Source organism: Uranotaenia lowii, chromosome 2 (genome assembly GCF_029784155.1).
Source record: "Uranotaenia lowii strain MFRU-FL chromosome 2, ASM2978415v1, whole genome shotgun sequence".
In the NCBI taxonomy this organism is placed as follows: domain Eukaryota; kingdom Metazoa; phylum Arthropoda; class Insecta; order Diptera; family Culicidae; genus Uranotaenia; species Uranotaenia lowii.
In genome coordinates, this window is record NC_073692.1 from 331,481,853 (window position 1) to 331,498,282 (window position 16,430).

Genomic DNA, 16,430 nt, shown 5'->3' on the forward strand with positions numbered 1-16,430 from the left:
TCATGAATCCCGACAAATTTTGAGTGTACCGGAAACCAGCTGCAACAACCGGATCCAGCTGCTGCTAGCCGGAAATCGGGTATGGAAGGAGCAAAATTTTGTGTGTTTTACGCTCCCGCGGGAAGGATTACTGGAAATTGAGTGCCAAGTGTGATAAATTATCGCCGTTGCCGCCGCCGTTATTATTTGTTAAACTTCATAATACTCCTGCGCAGATGGGTTTGTGAGCTTGTTGGCATTCTTCCTTATCTATCCCAACATAGAATCGAAACCTAAATTGAATGCCGTTAATTGATTTCGTTCGCTTAGTGGCCCCCGGGTCAAAGCCCCCCGGTTCTGCGTAGGGGCTAAATTATTAATGATTTGGCTGATTTAATTAAATAAAAATGATTTTGACGAGTCAGCTGGGATCCATCGGATGATTGATTTAGAATATTGCGGGGTACCGCCAACACGTAGGCATTTTAGGTTAATTAATTAGTCTTATTGATTGAGAATAGAATTCATCGTTTTGTTTACTTCATTGAATCCAACAAACAAATTTCTACATTTTTGTAGAAATTGAGTGTCTTAATCAATGTATTTTCAAAACTTTCTAATCTTTTCGCAATAAAACAATATTACGAACGTGCGTTTAAAACCCCTTACTTAAAAAAAACAAAACGTGAGTTATAGAACCCACATAATAAATTTTGCGCCTGGAATGTTTTCCGAAAAGATTTACAGGCTCGTAAAAGTGTCCATCCAAAGTATCGTCGTGGTTTGCGCTGTCACGCACATATGAGGGAAGAGAGCAGACATTTTTTTCTGCCTTCAAGAGTCGTTGAGATTCGTTATTATTATTGTTATTATTATTACGACTACTATTGCTTCGTCTTCCCGGAATCTACCCATGTGCTCCAGCTGTTTGATCAACATCGTTGGTACAATCGGTTTCAGACATACCCCGGGATTTTTCCCAAAGACATGATTGAACGTGTATGCGTTTCAGAGCAAATTTTGTTGCAGCAGCTGGGCGGCCAATATTCGCTCTTCAGATGCTTGCCCCCGCCTTTGAGGAAAACCGACCATTACATGTGGTCGCGTTTTGCTGCGCTCTTTTAGTGGTTGCAATGGAGAACGCTTTAATGGCCTGGTGACAGATTTGTTGAGAAATTTGCGGTTCCGTAAAGGATTTTAAATAGATTTATTGATTTAGTGGGAGACCTGTTGCCGGAATAGCTGGGGCACCGAAAAAAATCGTTTTTATTTTGTAAATAATACGCTCTCCGCGAAGCAAGTTTATCTTTAAATTTATTCAACTTGGACAGCTTAAGACTGATAGCCAAAATTATACTGACAATCCAAGGCTTGAAAGCATACTGCTCCATCACCAAGAGTCGTTTCACTTTAGGCGCTTCATAGATCTAAAGCCTTTTCGAAATCAATGACCATCTGATTATTGCCTCGTCGGTCTAATCCTTGATTATCTTAGAGCCTTTTTGAATGAGAATTCCATAAAACTAGAGCATCATTACAGATAAGTCTAAACGTTTTACGTTCTCAAAAATCTAGGGTCTTATCCGCTTATTGCTTCATCGGCTTATTGCCTCATCGTCTTATTGCCTCATCGGCCTATTGTCTCATCGGCCCTTTGGATTCACCGAATTAGAGAATTATCGATCAAGATGTCGTGTATCTAATTGCTTCATCGACCTAGATTCCAAACAGCACCCAATCTGGGGTCTCATTCAACTAGAGCCTTATCAACTTACCTAAGGCCTTATCGACCTTTTGGCCTCATCGATCGAAAGCCTCATAATTCAGTGTCTCATCGATATAAGATACTGATCGACTTAGATTCGGTTCCAAATCTTTTCAACCTGGGGTTTCATCGAGCTTGAGCATCATCAACCTAGGGTTTCATAGTTTCATCAAACTAGGGCCTAGAATCAAATCGGTCTAGGAGCTCATCGACCTAAAGCTCTATCGATCAAAGAACTCGGTCTAAGACTTATCGCCTCATGAATCTAAGGTTTAATAAAGTACTTTTGAAACTAGATTCTAATTACCTAATGTAAGGTTTTACAATATTAACACAATAACAATCGATCTAGGTTCCCATTGACAAAAGGGCCTCTTATATCCGAGATCCCCTTTGGTCCGGATCTTCTTCGAGCTAGAGATTTAGTGATTTAAAAGCTTCATAAGCCTCTGGCCTTATTGTCCAAAATTTTCATTAAACTAAGTACTTATTTATCTAGTGTTTCATCATCCAAAGGCCTTATTGATCGAGAACGTAGTGCCTCACCTGAACAGAACGTTTTAAATATAGGGTATAATCGAGCTAAAGATTAATCAGTGTAGAATAGCATCGAACTTTGCAACCTGGAATCTCATAGATTAAGGGCTTCACTTTTAAGATCTTTAAGCCTCATCGATCGAAATTCAAGAAGCCCTAGGTTCTAATCTGGACAACGAGACAATTCTTAACCAAGGCCTATAATCCAGATGTCTCAATCCGAGATATTTAACAATCTAGTCCGAAACGCGTTCGGATTAAACCTTCCCTAATCAAGTTCAGACGTCACCGAGAAAAAAGTATAGTTTCATCAACAACATTCCACCTGTATTCAATCATATTGATGATTGATTCTCGACCAATAACTTTATTAAATATTCAACTAGTTTCGTATGATTGGTTCAACTACAATTGTATGATTGATTCAGTCATAAGTATAATCAATTCAACTATAATATACTGATTGATGTTAAGCATTCAACTATATTTATTGTAGATTCAACTATTTTTTCTGTGATGGTCCCACAGGCCCATTTGGGTCCTTCCTCCACCCCATACGCTTCTTTAGGAGTGGGAGGGACTATTTATCCTCTGGATAATTATGTTTACATTATTCGATCAATTCTTGTACGACTTGTTTGTCTTACTCCCGCGTATGTCCATCGCCGTACATTTTATTTTTATCTGATACTTCTTCAGATCTTCATCACATCCATATGATCCTTTTTAGGATTTGTCATTGTTTCAGGTTGACTGTTTAACATATTGTATTGTCAGTTTCTTAAAGACATCTAGGTTCGAACTGTCTTTGATGTTCAGCGGCAGGTTATTATACATCTTCAGTCCGTTGTAGAAAACAGAACGTTTGTGGTATGGTTGATTTAACTATAATGAATGATTGAATCAATTATACTTCTATGATTGTTTTTATGCGATCAACTATATATTTACATTTTTCGTATTTTTCCTGCATTAATTTTAATTTTTATTTTGGTTTGTTCATATGGTAACAAAGAATAATATGGTTATGGCATTGTCCAGCCATTTCTGCTTTCCGATGAAATGCCATTCGATGCCACCCAATTGGAATGTCCAAAGATTCCTCTAGCGGCATCGATTCCTTCGTTTGGAATTGATTTGCTGCCGCATCTGGCTGGAATCAACCTATAGGAAGGAAAAATTTTGTCAAATGTATGGCATTCAATTATATTTTTGCTAATTATCTTCTGTTTTTGCAATTGGTAAACACCGGCTACCTGCTGGTTTAGGCACACTAACTACACTGTAAATACATGTAGTGTTTGGATATGTATTTATTCAAGTGTCACACAATCAATCATAAAAATATAGTTGAATTTACTATACTTATAGTTCAATACCTAGAATCAATCAAATATTTGTAACTGAATCTATCATGTTTAAAGTTGATTCAATTATAGAACTACAGTTGAATATATCATATTTATAGTAAGATTGTAGAGATCAATCAGCAATGTATAGTTGAATCTATTATATTTATTGTTGCATGCCTCAAATCAATCATACAATTGCAGTTGAATTTATCATATTTACAGTTGAATCAATTATACCATAACACTTGAATCTATCATATTTATAGTTAGATGTGAGGGGTCAACCAGGGATGAATAGTTGAATCTATTATATTTATAATTGGATGCGAATAAATCAACTACGCTTTAATGATTGGTATAACCAGCTGCAATACTAAGAACAACAGTCGTCTTTTTTCTCTGTGAATGCTTCAATCCATACTTGATCAACTATCAATTCAAACACATTTTCTGGTGCTTCGAATGCAAAGCCATTTAACTTCAAGGCGCATTCATTCTGAGTTCCTGTTCTATTCAAGTTGGCCCTGAATTGGTTCATCAAATGCAAAACCCGTTCTATTCAAACTAATAATTCTTGATGCTCCCGCATCAGTGAATTCAATTGCTTGTGCAGAAGCTATATTTCACGTCCCCGTAATTTAAAAAAATGTAAGTGTTTTTGTATTTTCCTTGGGGAAACAAACCGTCATATTAATAAGTTTAACGCCAACAACTTAATTTATCAGTACTAAGTTTTGATTGAGCTTTATCCAATTGATAAAGCAAGACAAAAAAAAAGCTTGAAGGGTCAAATTGCCACACAATTCACCGCTGATGATTCGTGAACCTTAAAAACATGAATAATCTAGTACTTTTTGTGGCTTCAATATTTTTTTTTGTTTTACATCATTCCACCGATAACAATTCGAAGGATTAGTTTCCAAAAAAAACCTTTAAAAAGAGGCGATAATTCAATAAACTGTCACACCAAATCCCACTTGTTCCTGCTTTAAAAAAAACATCAAACTCCTCCTCCTCCTCCTTTGAAAACGGGGTTTAGCGAGGATAAAAACTGGTAAAACTCGTGTTAACATCAGCAACCTCTGACTAAAGCCCGATTTGCAGGTTGCCATTATTCATTTTTAAGGTTTTAGGCTTGCCTCTGTCTCTTTTGCTCCAGAGGTGCATGTGTCACAAAACTACTAGTCCCGAAAAAAATAAACCAACAAAACCGAAACGTGCTCCTTCTAGTTTGTTGCTGCTGAAAGCAACAGTTAAAATCCGAACAACGCGGGAATGACCTAGCCGCAAAAAGTTTTGTTTGCCATAGACTGTTGCGTGGTTTATTTTTGTTTAGAATTTGAATTTTTTGGGCTGTTTAAGGCATTGATTAAAGGGTGCAAGTTTCGAGTTGCTTCCCAAAACATTTTGATTTTGGAAAACTTTCCAGTAAAGTTCCGATGATTACATAGAAATTTACTAATTACCTATTCCTCACCAAGTGCACGTTCGGAATCTAGTTTGTTGCTGCTGGAAGCAACAGTTCAATTCCGGGCAACGCGGGAATGACCTAGCCGTAAAAAGTTCTGTTTCTCGTAGGTTGTTGCGTGGTTTATTTTTGTTTAGAATTTGAATTTTTCGGCGGTTTCAGACATGGATTAAAGAGTGCAAGTTTCGAGGTGCTTTCCGAAACTTTTTGATTCGGGAAAACTTTCCAGTAAAGTTTCGATTTTTTTAAATAAAAATTTAATTATTAACTGTTTCTAGCCAATGGCATGTTTTTGCCTGTTTCCCTGTAATTCTGCATGTTCACATGCATTTCTGCATTTAAATTCTTAGCATTTGAAATTTTTATTGCTATTTGAATGACTAAGAATTTTCTTACTGAGGTTTGTTGTGAAAAAATCATAAGGTCAGTAGGATTAAAATTTTTAAAGTAAAATGTGGTTATTGTTAGCTTTTAAAAATCAGGATTTTTACTCTTGGCTGTTTAAATGTAAAAAGTCGTCATCCATTCGCAACTTGATATTCTTAGCACAATTTTCTCGTATTTTTGAATAAGGTGTTGCTATGAAGCCTACCGCTTTTCTGAAACCTTTTTGATATGTAAAATTACATTTTATTTTACTGTTCTTTTGTTCAAGTTACTCCAATTACTACAGTGTAAATATTACATGTAAAATTTATTCAGTCAATTTCTTTAAGGGTTTTAAATAATATCCCGTGGAAAGTCGAATTGAGTTAGAAATTATAGTTTTGTGTATACTAAGGTAATTTTTACACGTTTTCCAGGTTTTTTACACGATTGTTCGCATTTCCTCGTTTTTTTTTACATGATTTTTATGAAAAAGAAAACACATCGATTCAAATTCATGTTTCACGTCCAATATTATATGGACGTTTCAAGTTCATTGTCCCACATTTCTTACTTCTCACTTCTCACGTAAACGATTTACGTCTTTCGCATCCAATTCTTACGTGTCGTGTCTACCTCTAATTTTTCACATTCTATGTCTCAAATTTATGCAGTGAAATTGCAGTGAAATGCAGTGAAACTTATGCAGTGAAATTGTCACGTCTCATTGCTTCATGTTTCAAATCTCACTTCTTATTTCTTATTTCTTACTTCTCATATCTCACGTTTAACGTTTCAAGCCTCACTTCGAAAGTCTCACGCTACTCTTTTCACTAAATTACTCATTCACGTTTCATTAATCTCGTCTCACGCCAAACGTGTCACGTCTCACCTTTTCAAGCCTCACGTTCTACTTATCACTGCTCACGTCTCACCGCCTCCCATGAAATTTCAAAACGGCGTTTCCTTGTTCTCGCAAAAATGTTATTTTACACATTTCACTAAATTTCTTGTGTAATTTTACATAAGATGTAATTTTACAATAAAATAAAAGAAATATTTTAATTTTAAAAAATACTACTTTTATCTTTGAAAATTGTGATTTTTATTCCATAATCGTAAATTTATCAGAACTTCTAGCCCAATCTTTTGTCTGAATCCGATTCTCCAAACACTTCATGTGAATCCCAATCGAGCTGGTTTTGTTCAAAGTCGCCGACCGCTCCAGATTCGTTCTCGTCTTCGTCATCGACTTCCTCTTCGGAAACGGCGGAAGAGTAGCACCCGCAGCATCTCTGCCTTTCCCGGCATTGGCGCCGATGTTGTCTCACACATTCCCGGTTTACGCAAGGACCTCTACAGGATCGTTCACAGCCGGAAGCTGGTCTATGCGTTTCCACAGGCTCCGCCTCGGCCTGTTTCACGAAATAGAAGGCACAAAATGCAATCAAACTTAGTAGAACCAACTTGTTCATGGTTGACGTTCGACTAACCCAAACTAATAACGAGTTGCCTGAAATGTTAATGGCTTTTATATGCTGAGATGAGTACAACACTTTATGATCGATGGGATTTCCGATTAATTCATGCAAGTTCGCTCGGCTCATTCATGTTCAAATTGCTTAATGAATGCTTACATTGTATGAGCTTATCTCATGTTGCAAGGGGAGTTCCTGTGAACAAGTTTTTTGTCATGGTAATTTTCCGTTTCATTACTGTCATTATTTGAATATGTTCGGTTTAAAGAGAACATAGTTTTGATTGTTAAAGGGCAACTTGGAGATAAACACCTACGGTTTGAATATTTTAAACTTCATAAGCATTCTATTTGCTTTTTTTTCACTCAAGGTGGAATAGTAATCATAATAATTTTGGCACAGGAAAATGAATACGCACCAAGATTTTTTTCACACAGTTTTAACATGCCTTTTGACAATTCGCACGTTTATTACCATTTTTGCGAATTAACATGGAATTACAGAAAAAATATTTCCCGTTTTTTTGCAATGGAAAGATTTTAGAAGTAGTTAGAAGCAAAGCCCTGCGGCTTGAAAAGTGAGATCTGAGACCTGAGACCTTGAGCATGAGACGTTTAACGTTTCACTTCTCACGTCTAACTTTCTACGTCTCAGCTATCTCTTTTTAACGTCTCATTTCTCACTTCTCAAGCTTTTTTCTTTGTTCTCACGTCTCACTTTTCGATTTTCAAGTTTCATTTTTTTCCGTCTTACTTCTCTCGTCTGAATTCCCACTTATATGGTCTCACGGTTCATATCTCATGTTTCAAATGTAAGGTCCCACGTTTCATGCATCAGGTTTTGCTCAGATCTCAGACCTCAGGAATCAGTACTCAGGTCTCATGTCCAAGTTCTCATGTCCCAGGTCTTAGGTATCAGGTCGTAGATCTTAGATCTTAGATCTGAGGTCTTAGGTCTTAGGTCTCAGGCCTCATGTATCAAGTGTCAGATATCAGGTGTAGAGTTTCAGGTGTAAAGTCTCAAATCTCAGTGCTCTTTTTCTAGGTCTAGAGGTCTAGATCTTAGATCTCATGAATTTCATGTGCAGTCTTAGGATACATGTCAAATTGCCATGAATTTCAGAGTTTCAGTTGCTTCACATGGTTTTCTGCAATCAACAATTTTTTTTTTTCAATGCCTTTCGGGAATTTACACGTTTTTTATGGGCTTTTTACACGGTACGCAAAAAAACCTTGGCATATTTTAGGAAAATTACAACGTTTTTTTATCAAAAGCTCCGTAAGAGTCTAGTTTCAATTCAACAAATATATTTTAACGTTTTTTTACGGATTCATTTGTTTAATTTTAAATGCAACATCGTGTAAATTTACTAGTTTGAATGTTATTTTAGTGGTTCAAACATTTAAAATCATTTCGGACCATGTAATTTTACATAAAATGTCATGTAATATGTAGTAAGTCTAGGGAGCAAAAAATCAACTTTTTCATCCCCAATTTTTGAGTTAATTAACCATAAGTCCAACCTAATTAAAAGTGGTAAAAAACGAAATTCCCTTAGAATCTCGTGGACCACACTCGGTGGAAACTGTTTGAGACAAACCTTAAAATCCCCGTTGTAAAATTATGATTGTTTCATCCCGCCAGAAAAGGCGGCGCCTGTTGGGAAGATGTTCTTTTTATGCTCTCGAGAGCTGTTGAACTTAATCATTTTGGGGCAGAAATTACTCGGGCAGTGTGTAGGAGTGAAGTGGTCTCAATGAAAATGGACTGAACATGCGAAGTATCGAGAAACATGCCGGCGGTTCTTGTCCCGGATTTTGGTCCTCGTCGTCGTCGTCGTCGTCAACGTCGTAGGTATTTAAGCTATTATGATCATCTTGAGTGTGTACTAAAGTTAATTGCTCGATTCCTCCGAGCCGGATCGACCGTTAAAATTTTGAATGGAAGCAATTAGACTTGGCGAATAAATCCTAGCGTCTTAGGAAGCCACTTTTCCTTCGAGAGAAAGTTTTGAGGACTATTAGAAGGAACAATTTTGATGTCTCAATAGCCGATGGTACTTCATTTTGTGATGACTAGCTTATTCTATCGATTCTTCGATAAAAACCAAAAAGAGATACCTCTCGATTATTTTCAGCTTCGATTCCGCTCTACATACTACGTTCAATGAATCAATCGTTTCGAAATAAAACTCCCATTATTCCTGCGAAGAACAGAATGTTCGAAAAACTCAATTTCGATTCCAATCCTACGTTATTTCCCGCTAAGAAAACAGAATGTAAATAAAATTCTCATTAAATTTTGCCTAGCAAACCAAGTGTGAGTCTGTGTGCCACCGACACAGGGAGTAGCATTAAAAAAATCATCTTTATGTTCAATTAATGCTTAATTGATAATATAACGGGCAATAAATTCACTTTTTATGAGACTTCCATCCGGAGGAGGTTTTTCTTTTCTCGATGGTCGGAAAGCAACTCTCAAAAACGTTAACCAGGGAGGGATGCTATTTAATTTTTTTTCCCGTTTCAGACAAATTTTTCAAATATTTACTCAGCTAGGAGTAGGGGATCATGTTACTAGTATTATTATTATTTTCAAATGGCTGTTCATGCTGCTGGTGGTCTATAAATTCCACGTTTGGTAAGTGGGTCTGCGGATTTTTTTTGTGCCTTGAGCACATGGTAAGTTGTTTGCGGATAAGATTCGCTTGGTTTGCTGTGGGTTTTCCTTTTTCGAAGCTTTTATTATGTTGATTTCCGGAGATGATTGACGGTATGGTGGTTTTGTCAACGTTTTAAATTTTCTTAAGATGGGAGCTCGTCGCGTGCTGGAAAAATGCTTCTTTCATGCATCAACGGGAAGTGTCTGATTCTCCTTTACTGGATCTTTGTTGGAAGTTTGTGAGCTAAATTTCCTTCGTGAATGCATCCATCTGTCTGATTTTGTTCCTAAAGCTTAAATGACGAGAAATTTTACTGATTTTCACAACATTCTGATCGTTTGTAGATCGCTTCAGTTGTGTCGATTCGAAATTCAGATCGTATATTAGATCAGAAAATACAATTTTATCCTGTGAAAATTATAGGACTTGATTTAGGAGTACCTCAAAGCGCTCAAACTTTCGTTTTTTTCACTCTCCAAAATCACCTAAGGGGAAACTTAGCCGGTACCTAAAATTGGCCGGTTATCCGAAAAACGGCTTGTCCCAGAGAGTAGATTTTAGTCCAAAAAAATATAACACCAGATCGCGTTTTAGGCTTTGCCAAGGCATTCGGCATTAAAATTGAAATTTCGATTTTTTGCGATTTTCTAAGTGTGCATTTTAAAAAATTTAAAAATCGAAACTTCGAACGCTTTAAGGTACCTCTAAATTAAAACCGATTGAACTGAAATTTGGCACAGATCAGTTTTTTTCGGAAAATGTAAAAAATGTGTGGTTGATTTTCAAAATTTGATCATGAAATTTTCCCATACATTCATTGCCACCCTAATGCACATTCATATGAATTCCTATAAGAGGCTTTACAATCCTTTTCTCCCTCTCTATTTATGCTCTTGAATCACGATTTCATGAAAACTTATCTTCAACGTAAATATTATCTGGTATTCAGGGGATTACTTGACTATATTTGCTACACTTGAGTGTCCGCAAAAAGACCCCTTCATTTGCATCTCAAGTTTACAAAACTTAGAAGATTTAAGTTGTCAAGGAACTGATGCTTTGAACACCAGATAAGTCTCCTAGAGACTGAATACCAGGGGTCAAACGTAATGCCAGTCAGTTGACGTTTGTAAGTTGAGTACAGACTTTGTAGAAATAGTGAGCACTTTAGTGAAGCCTTTGTTACCTGTGAGTGATTTAAGTTCTAGATAGTTAAGGAAGACCCAAGAGACAGGACCATTAAAATTAAGCTTTCGATCGACCTAAGAAATTCCATAGTTCTTAAGAGTATCAGAGTAACTCCCTTTTCATACTTTTATCAACCCTTAGATATTTTTTCGTTTTTTAACTAATGTGAGTGATTCAAGTTCTAGATAGTCAAGGAAGACCCAAGAGGCAGGATCAGTAAAACTAAGCCTTAGATTGACCTAAGAAATCCCATAGTTCTGAAGAGTATTAGAATAACTCTCTCTTCATAGTTTTATCAACCCTTAGATACCTTATCGTTTTTTAAATTATCGCCCAAGTGATAAAGTCATTGTTATCTGTGTGTAATTCAAGTTCTAGATAGTTAAAGAAGACCCAAGAGGCAGGATCATTAAAATTAAGCCTTCGATTGACCTAAGAAACCTCATAGTTCTAAAGAGTATCAGAGTAACTCTCTTTTCATAGTTTTATCTTCCCTTAGATACCTTATCGTTCTTTAACTGATCGCCCAAGAGGTAAAGTCTACTGAGCATAACAAGACACGTTTAGTGACCGCATCATTTCAGGGCTATAATGAGCCGGGTTCTCTAACCTCTCTCACATACGGCAACTTCCTAAACCATGACGTCGAATTGGAGGTCATTCTCGTGATTGAGCACTTCACGGCAATACCCTTCAACTAATACGCTTTAAGCATACACTCATATATCCGGATTTCTTGACAACGCAATGGCTGAAGGCTCGACCTCTGCTCTGACGAGTTGGCGATCTGCCAACTCGTAGTCGTTGAATGCCTTACGAAGCTACTCGAAAGATTACCGTTGAAGACGTCACCCTACATCCATTCAAATAGATCACTCGGCGTTATGAGTCTCTATATTCCGGAGACCTTACCTTAAAATCGTAGTTGCATTCGCAGAATCTGATTCACTGTACTTTGGGTACCACCTGATCATGTTTTGAGGTTCGTTCGCTCACACCTGGCTTCGAAGCTACTGGGACACTCCCGGTGGTGTTAAGGAAGACCGCAAAAGTGTCCCCAATGCCTCCATTATAACGCGTTTGGCAGATCGATTCTTAGCTTAAGGGATACCTCAACAGCATAAATTGACTCAGGATCTGAACATCGACTACCGCTTTCTTTCGATCTTTCTGGGCTTTTAATAGACCCAATCATTGCTGAAATGTCCTCATCTTACTCACTTACCTAATGTTCCCGCGCCGATCTTCCGGTGCATAGGGCCGTGGTAAAAGACCTCCACTGCTGACGATCCGGAGCCAGCGTCTTCACTTGGTTCAAGTCAAGATTTTCGTCGACAGTTCGGATTTCGGCGGCTAGACTTCGACGCCACGAGTTTCTGGGTCTGCCTATTCTTCGATGTCCTTCTGGATTCCATTCTAGCGCCTCTCTGCAAATCTCGTTCTCATCTTTTCGCAGCGTGTGCCTAATCCATCTCCACTTACGCTCCCAAATTTCGATTTCAAGCGCCCTTTGATGACATCGGCGATGCAGTTCCTCATCTACGCACTCAATAAGCGCTGCCTGCTTTTGACTCCTCTTCTACTCTGTGTCTTAATTAGTGGCGGTGATCTTACCAGGGCACCTCCACATACGATGATGTCTCAACTTAAGGTGAAGAATCTGGGTCGGTTGACCTGGACCCTTACGAAGCTCAGGTTCAGAGCTGATACGGCACAAGTGGGGAAAGGCCTTAGGGGGGAGTTTCTTCAGTAAACTCGTCAGGTTGCTACAGGGACGCCATACAGTCACATGGCCGTTTCAGGTAGATTTCACTTCCTTTAATAAGGATACGGAAGAGAAGCAGCCAGTTATTTCGCCCCACCGAATCTGAACACATTCTCAGATTCTTCATCCGGAAGGACGGCAAGGGTCACTGGATTGAGACGCCCCTTACAACATGATCCGATATCCCAGAGGTAGTATTCTTGAGCCGTTACTGCACAGTTCAAGTCATCAAGTGAAGTCGCAAAGGAAACATTGAGTGATTCAAGCCCTAGAAACAGTCATGGCAGATCCAAGAGGCAGTACCAATGCGATGTGGGTTTGGATTGACCTTAGAAACCCCAAATTACTCAATTTTCCAACTTTTTCCAGTGTTGATCCTAGCGTTCCCTAAAGGACTTTGACCTTGGAACATAGACCAAAATGGCTGCCCTCAGGATCTCTGCTGTTAAAAGAATATTTTTGATCATAGGGTTCTTATGAAGTTGGGCCGGATTCAATAGGCTCAGAACCATTCATTAAGTTATTAGATGAGCGAGTTGCTCAACAGTTCAGTTCATGGTTGGTCGGCTCCGCCCAAACAACAAAGAGCCGGGAGAAAACAGCACTGTTTTTCAGTTCGGCTTCCGACAGCAGTCCTCTTCCGGTGATCATGCTCTACTCTACTTTTCCGAGTTAACACGAGCTGTCAGCGACTCGGACAGCAAGTGTGAGAGCTCTCGCTTCTGAGTGAGAGAGAGAGAATTCTAGTCAAGAGTGCCAGAGTGTTTTAGTCATACTCCTCAGTGGTAATGTAAAAAAAAATATTTTTTTAACTCCCACCACACAACGTACTAAAAATAACAACAATTTCTTCTTCGCTGTCAGTGTTGCCACATTGAAATCTTTACTTATCTCATTGGAATCTCATTGGGTTAAACTATTTTATTTGTTTGATGTTTTCATCATTTTACTACGAATTCGCTTATAATTGAGTTGTTTTATTGAAAATAAGTACAATACAGGACATTTTGATGACTTTTTTTTAAATCGAAACAATTCTAGAGTTTTTGAAAAATCAGGATGGTCTCTCGAAAATCAGGACAAATGCTAAGAAATCAGGACTTCTAGCACCTCATACGGTAGCGTTCGGAGAACATCGTCTTTTCTCGTAAACGTACCAAAATGTTTAACTATGCTGGCCTCTCAGATTTCTCTTCAATGCGCAATCCGGAATACGTGTGCTGTTGTGAGCAGGGTTGCCAACATTTTTTTTTTAAATGAGGGTCTGGTAAAATAAAAATCAGACTACGTCAAAGTTTCAGAAACTTTGCTAAAAATGATGACCTTTTTTCTTTGGTCGTCGATTCAAATTTTCATTTTAGCAATGGTATCTAATGCAGTTTTTCATCACATTCGCAAAAATCAGGCTTATTATAAAAATCAGAGAAATCTAATGGCTTATCAGGTTGTCAGGTAGAGCCTTGAAAAATTGGGCAAATTCTGAAAAATCAGGCACATTGGCATCTCTGCCGGCAATACATTTTCCCGGAGAAAATAATTCTCTTGATCAGTGGATGTGAATGCTCTCGCTCACTCTTATGTGTTGACAATCTCACTCTTGTTTACAGTGCGATTTATGTATCTCTCCCCGCACAGCTTGTGAGGAGCAGACGAAGAAAAAAACAAAGATTCTACAACACAATTTGTTTTTTAAAGTTTAATTTGAGAATTATAAAGAGAATAAATCCGGACAAAATCTGGGCTTTACCAATGAAATCCGAGAAACCGTGCCGGCAAACCGTGCCGGTAAAATTCAATAGTAAATATTCGGGCGAACCCGGATAAAACCGGGCAATCTGGCAACCTTAGTATAGATTTTATCAAAATGCATTTGGATTTTTTAAGAAGCGACCATGCTCTTGCTGTAACAAGGTTGAATTACATCCACTGCTGTTTTTCAATCTACTCTTTGATTAAAAAATCCTCTCTAATCACTGGCTAAAAGTTAGCATGTTAACAACCATTTACTGTACATCAACTAGCAACCAAATTAATTTCAAATCCCCCCTTCAAAACTACGTCAGCGAAACCGGAGTGCTGCTCAAAATAAACACTTCAGCGCGGACCCATTCAAGTTGAATTAAACATAACCACTCAACTTTGCCAAATAAATCAACCATCCTTAGCGGCTTCCCTGAGATGAGATTGCCCGGCCCGTGCAGCCAAACATCCAAAATGCATTTCCGCCGGAAATGGATTTCTCTTCCAATGGAATTGGTTCAGCGCTGCCCCTAGCTCAGTTCTTCCTTCCATCCTACAACTTATCCTAGTTCGTGTATAAACTTTCTCCGGTCTCTTCCGTTATGTCATGAAGGCTTTCGGGAGGAAAATATGTCCAAGCTCTCCTACCCCATTTGCTTTCCTCAAAAATAACACCCTCGCGTGATCCGAATGGTGTGTGGGTGTGCGGGTGTGTGTGAGGGTGTATAAATGCCACCGATAAAAGCCTTCTGCTCAATTTAATTTTCTCGCTCCGCTTCAACCCTGGCTTCGAGTTAAGGGGACCAAGGCAGTTGCAAAACCTTGGCCAAAACCAGCAATAATAATAACAAACCCCCCAAGAGTAACCAAAAATGGCGGCAATCTTGTTGTGTTGGGCGCCCGCGAATTTAATTTGAACCTTCAACTTTACACCCGGTCCCCGCGCTCGCTCTTCTGCTTAATGCTTCTGGGGATTGCTCGTTTTAAGGGGGAAAGGATACAAGAAGTGCTAAACTGGAACCGGCCCCGATCTAAGAGCACCACCACCGCCACTAATCCTGGGGCTTTTGCCGCGAGAAAAAAAAACGACAACGCTTCAAGATGTGCGAGGATTTAGCAAGTTAATGAAACTTTTCCCATTTGAGATCCATCTGCCTGTTTGGTGCTGCTGACGCGGTGTAGTCAGGCTGCTTTCTGTGAATATACATAGGAGCTAGGTCGTTGGCACCCAATTTGGAGCGAACGCAAATCGAAATTTCCAGCCAAAACGGGATGTTGATAAAGTTTTGACGCTTTCTCGGCCCGGTGCGATTGTGATCTGGAACAGTTATGACAGGGTGACACCGATTCTACCGGGATCCGGAGATGGGAAAACCGCTGATAAAGTTGATTTTTTGGGGATACGACGTTTAAGTTTTGGTAAAATTGACTTTTAACTTTTTTAAAGGATTCCTCTGTAACTTTCCATAGCAAAAACAGTGAAAATTACACGTGATATGATAATAAGATTTTCCATTACTAGATTCATTATTTATACAGCAATTGAACGAGCTTAGAAAACAGATTTAACGTTTAGGTAAATTTACATGCTTAACTCTTATTTTTACATTTTTTCAAAGTAAAATTACATTCGTCTCAACATAAATTTACACGCACTTACATTACTTCCAGAATAAATCTTCTACATCTCTTGCATTTTTCAGTGAATCTAATTGATTAGTCGTGATGTTACTTGATTGTTGTGTTGCAAGCTCAAATATTTTACAGCCAAAAAACATAATTTTCCTTAACCAAGACCCGGTTTTCCGGGCGAGTACGTTTGACAGCATCGAATCCGCCACCCGAGCACGTGAAGCCCTAAACGGATGTGACATTTATTCCGGATGCTGCACACTGAAGATCGACTACGCAAAGGTAATTATGCTTTTTTTTGTCTCCCTCCTTAGGGTGTTGTCGTTTTCCGTTTCCGGGTGCTTCATTGAAACCTCAATGGGAAAAAGTTATAAAAAAGGCATACAACCGTGAAAACGACACACCAACTGATTCAATCCATCGATGTCTCTCAAATCCATTCTCTCTCACCGATTTTTGACAGTTTATAGTCTCTCCTATATTTTTATTCCTTTTCGA

At 38.4% G+C, this 16,430-nt stretch overlaps 1 protein-coding gene across 8 annotated transcripts in view; it reads left to right on the plus strand.

Moving 5' to 3' along the window:
- The window catches only part of LOC129744574 (heterogeneous nuclear ribonucleoprotein L), a 528,701-nt gene that overhangs the window by 349,139 nt on the left and 163,132 nt on the right, over positions 1–16,430 (plus strand). For all 8 annotated transcript variants that reach the window (XM_055737162.1, XM_055737163.1, XM_055737161.1 and 5 more), the window contains one exon: positions 16,118–16,214. In XM_055737162.1, coding sequence (XP_055593137.1) covers positions 16,118–16,214 — 97 coding nt within the window. The remainder of the gene's footprint in view (positions 1–16,117; positions 16,215–16,430) is intronic.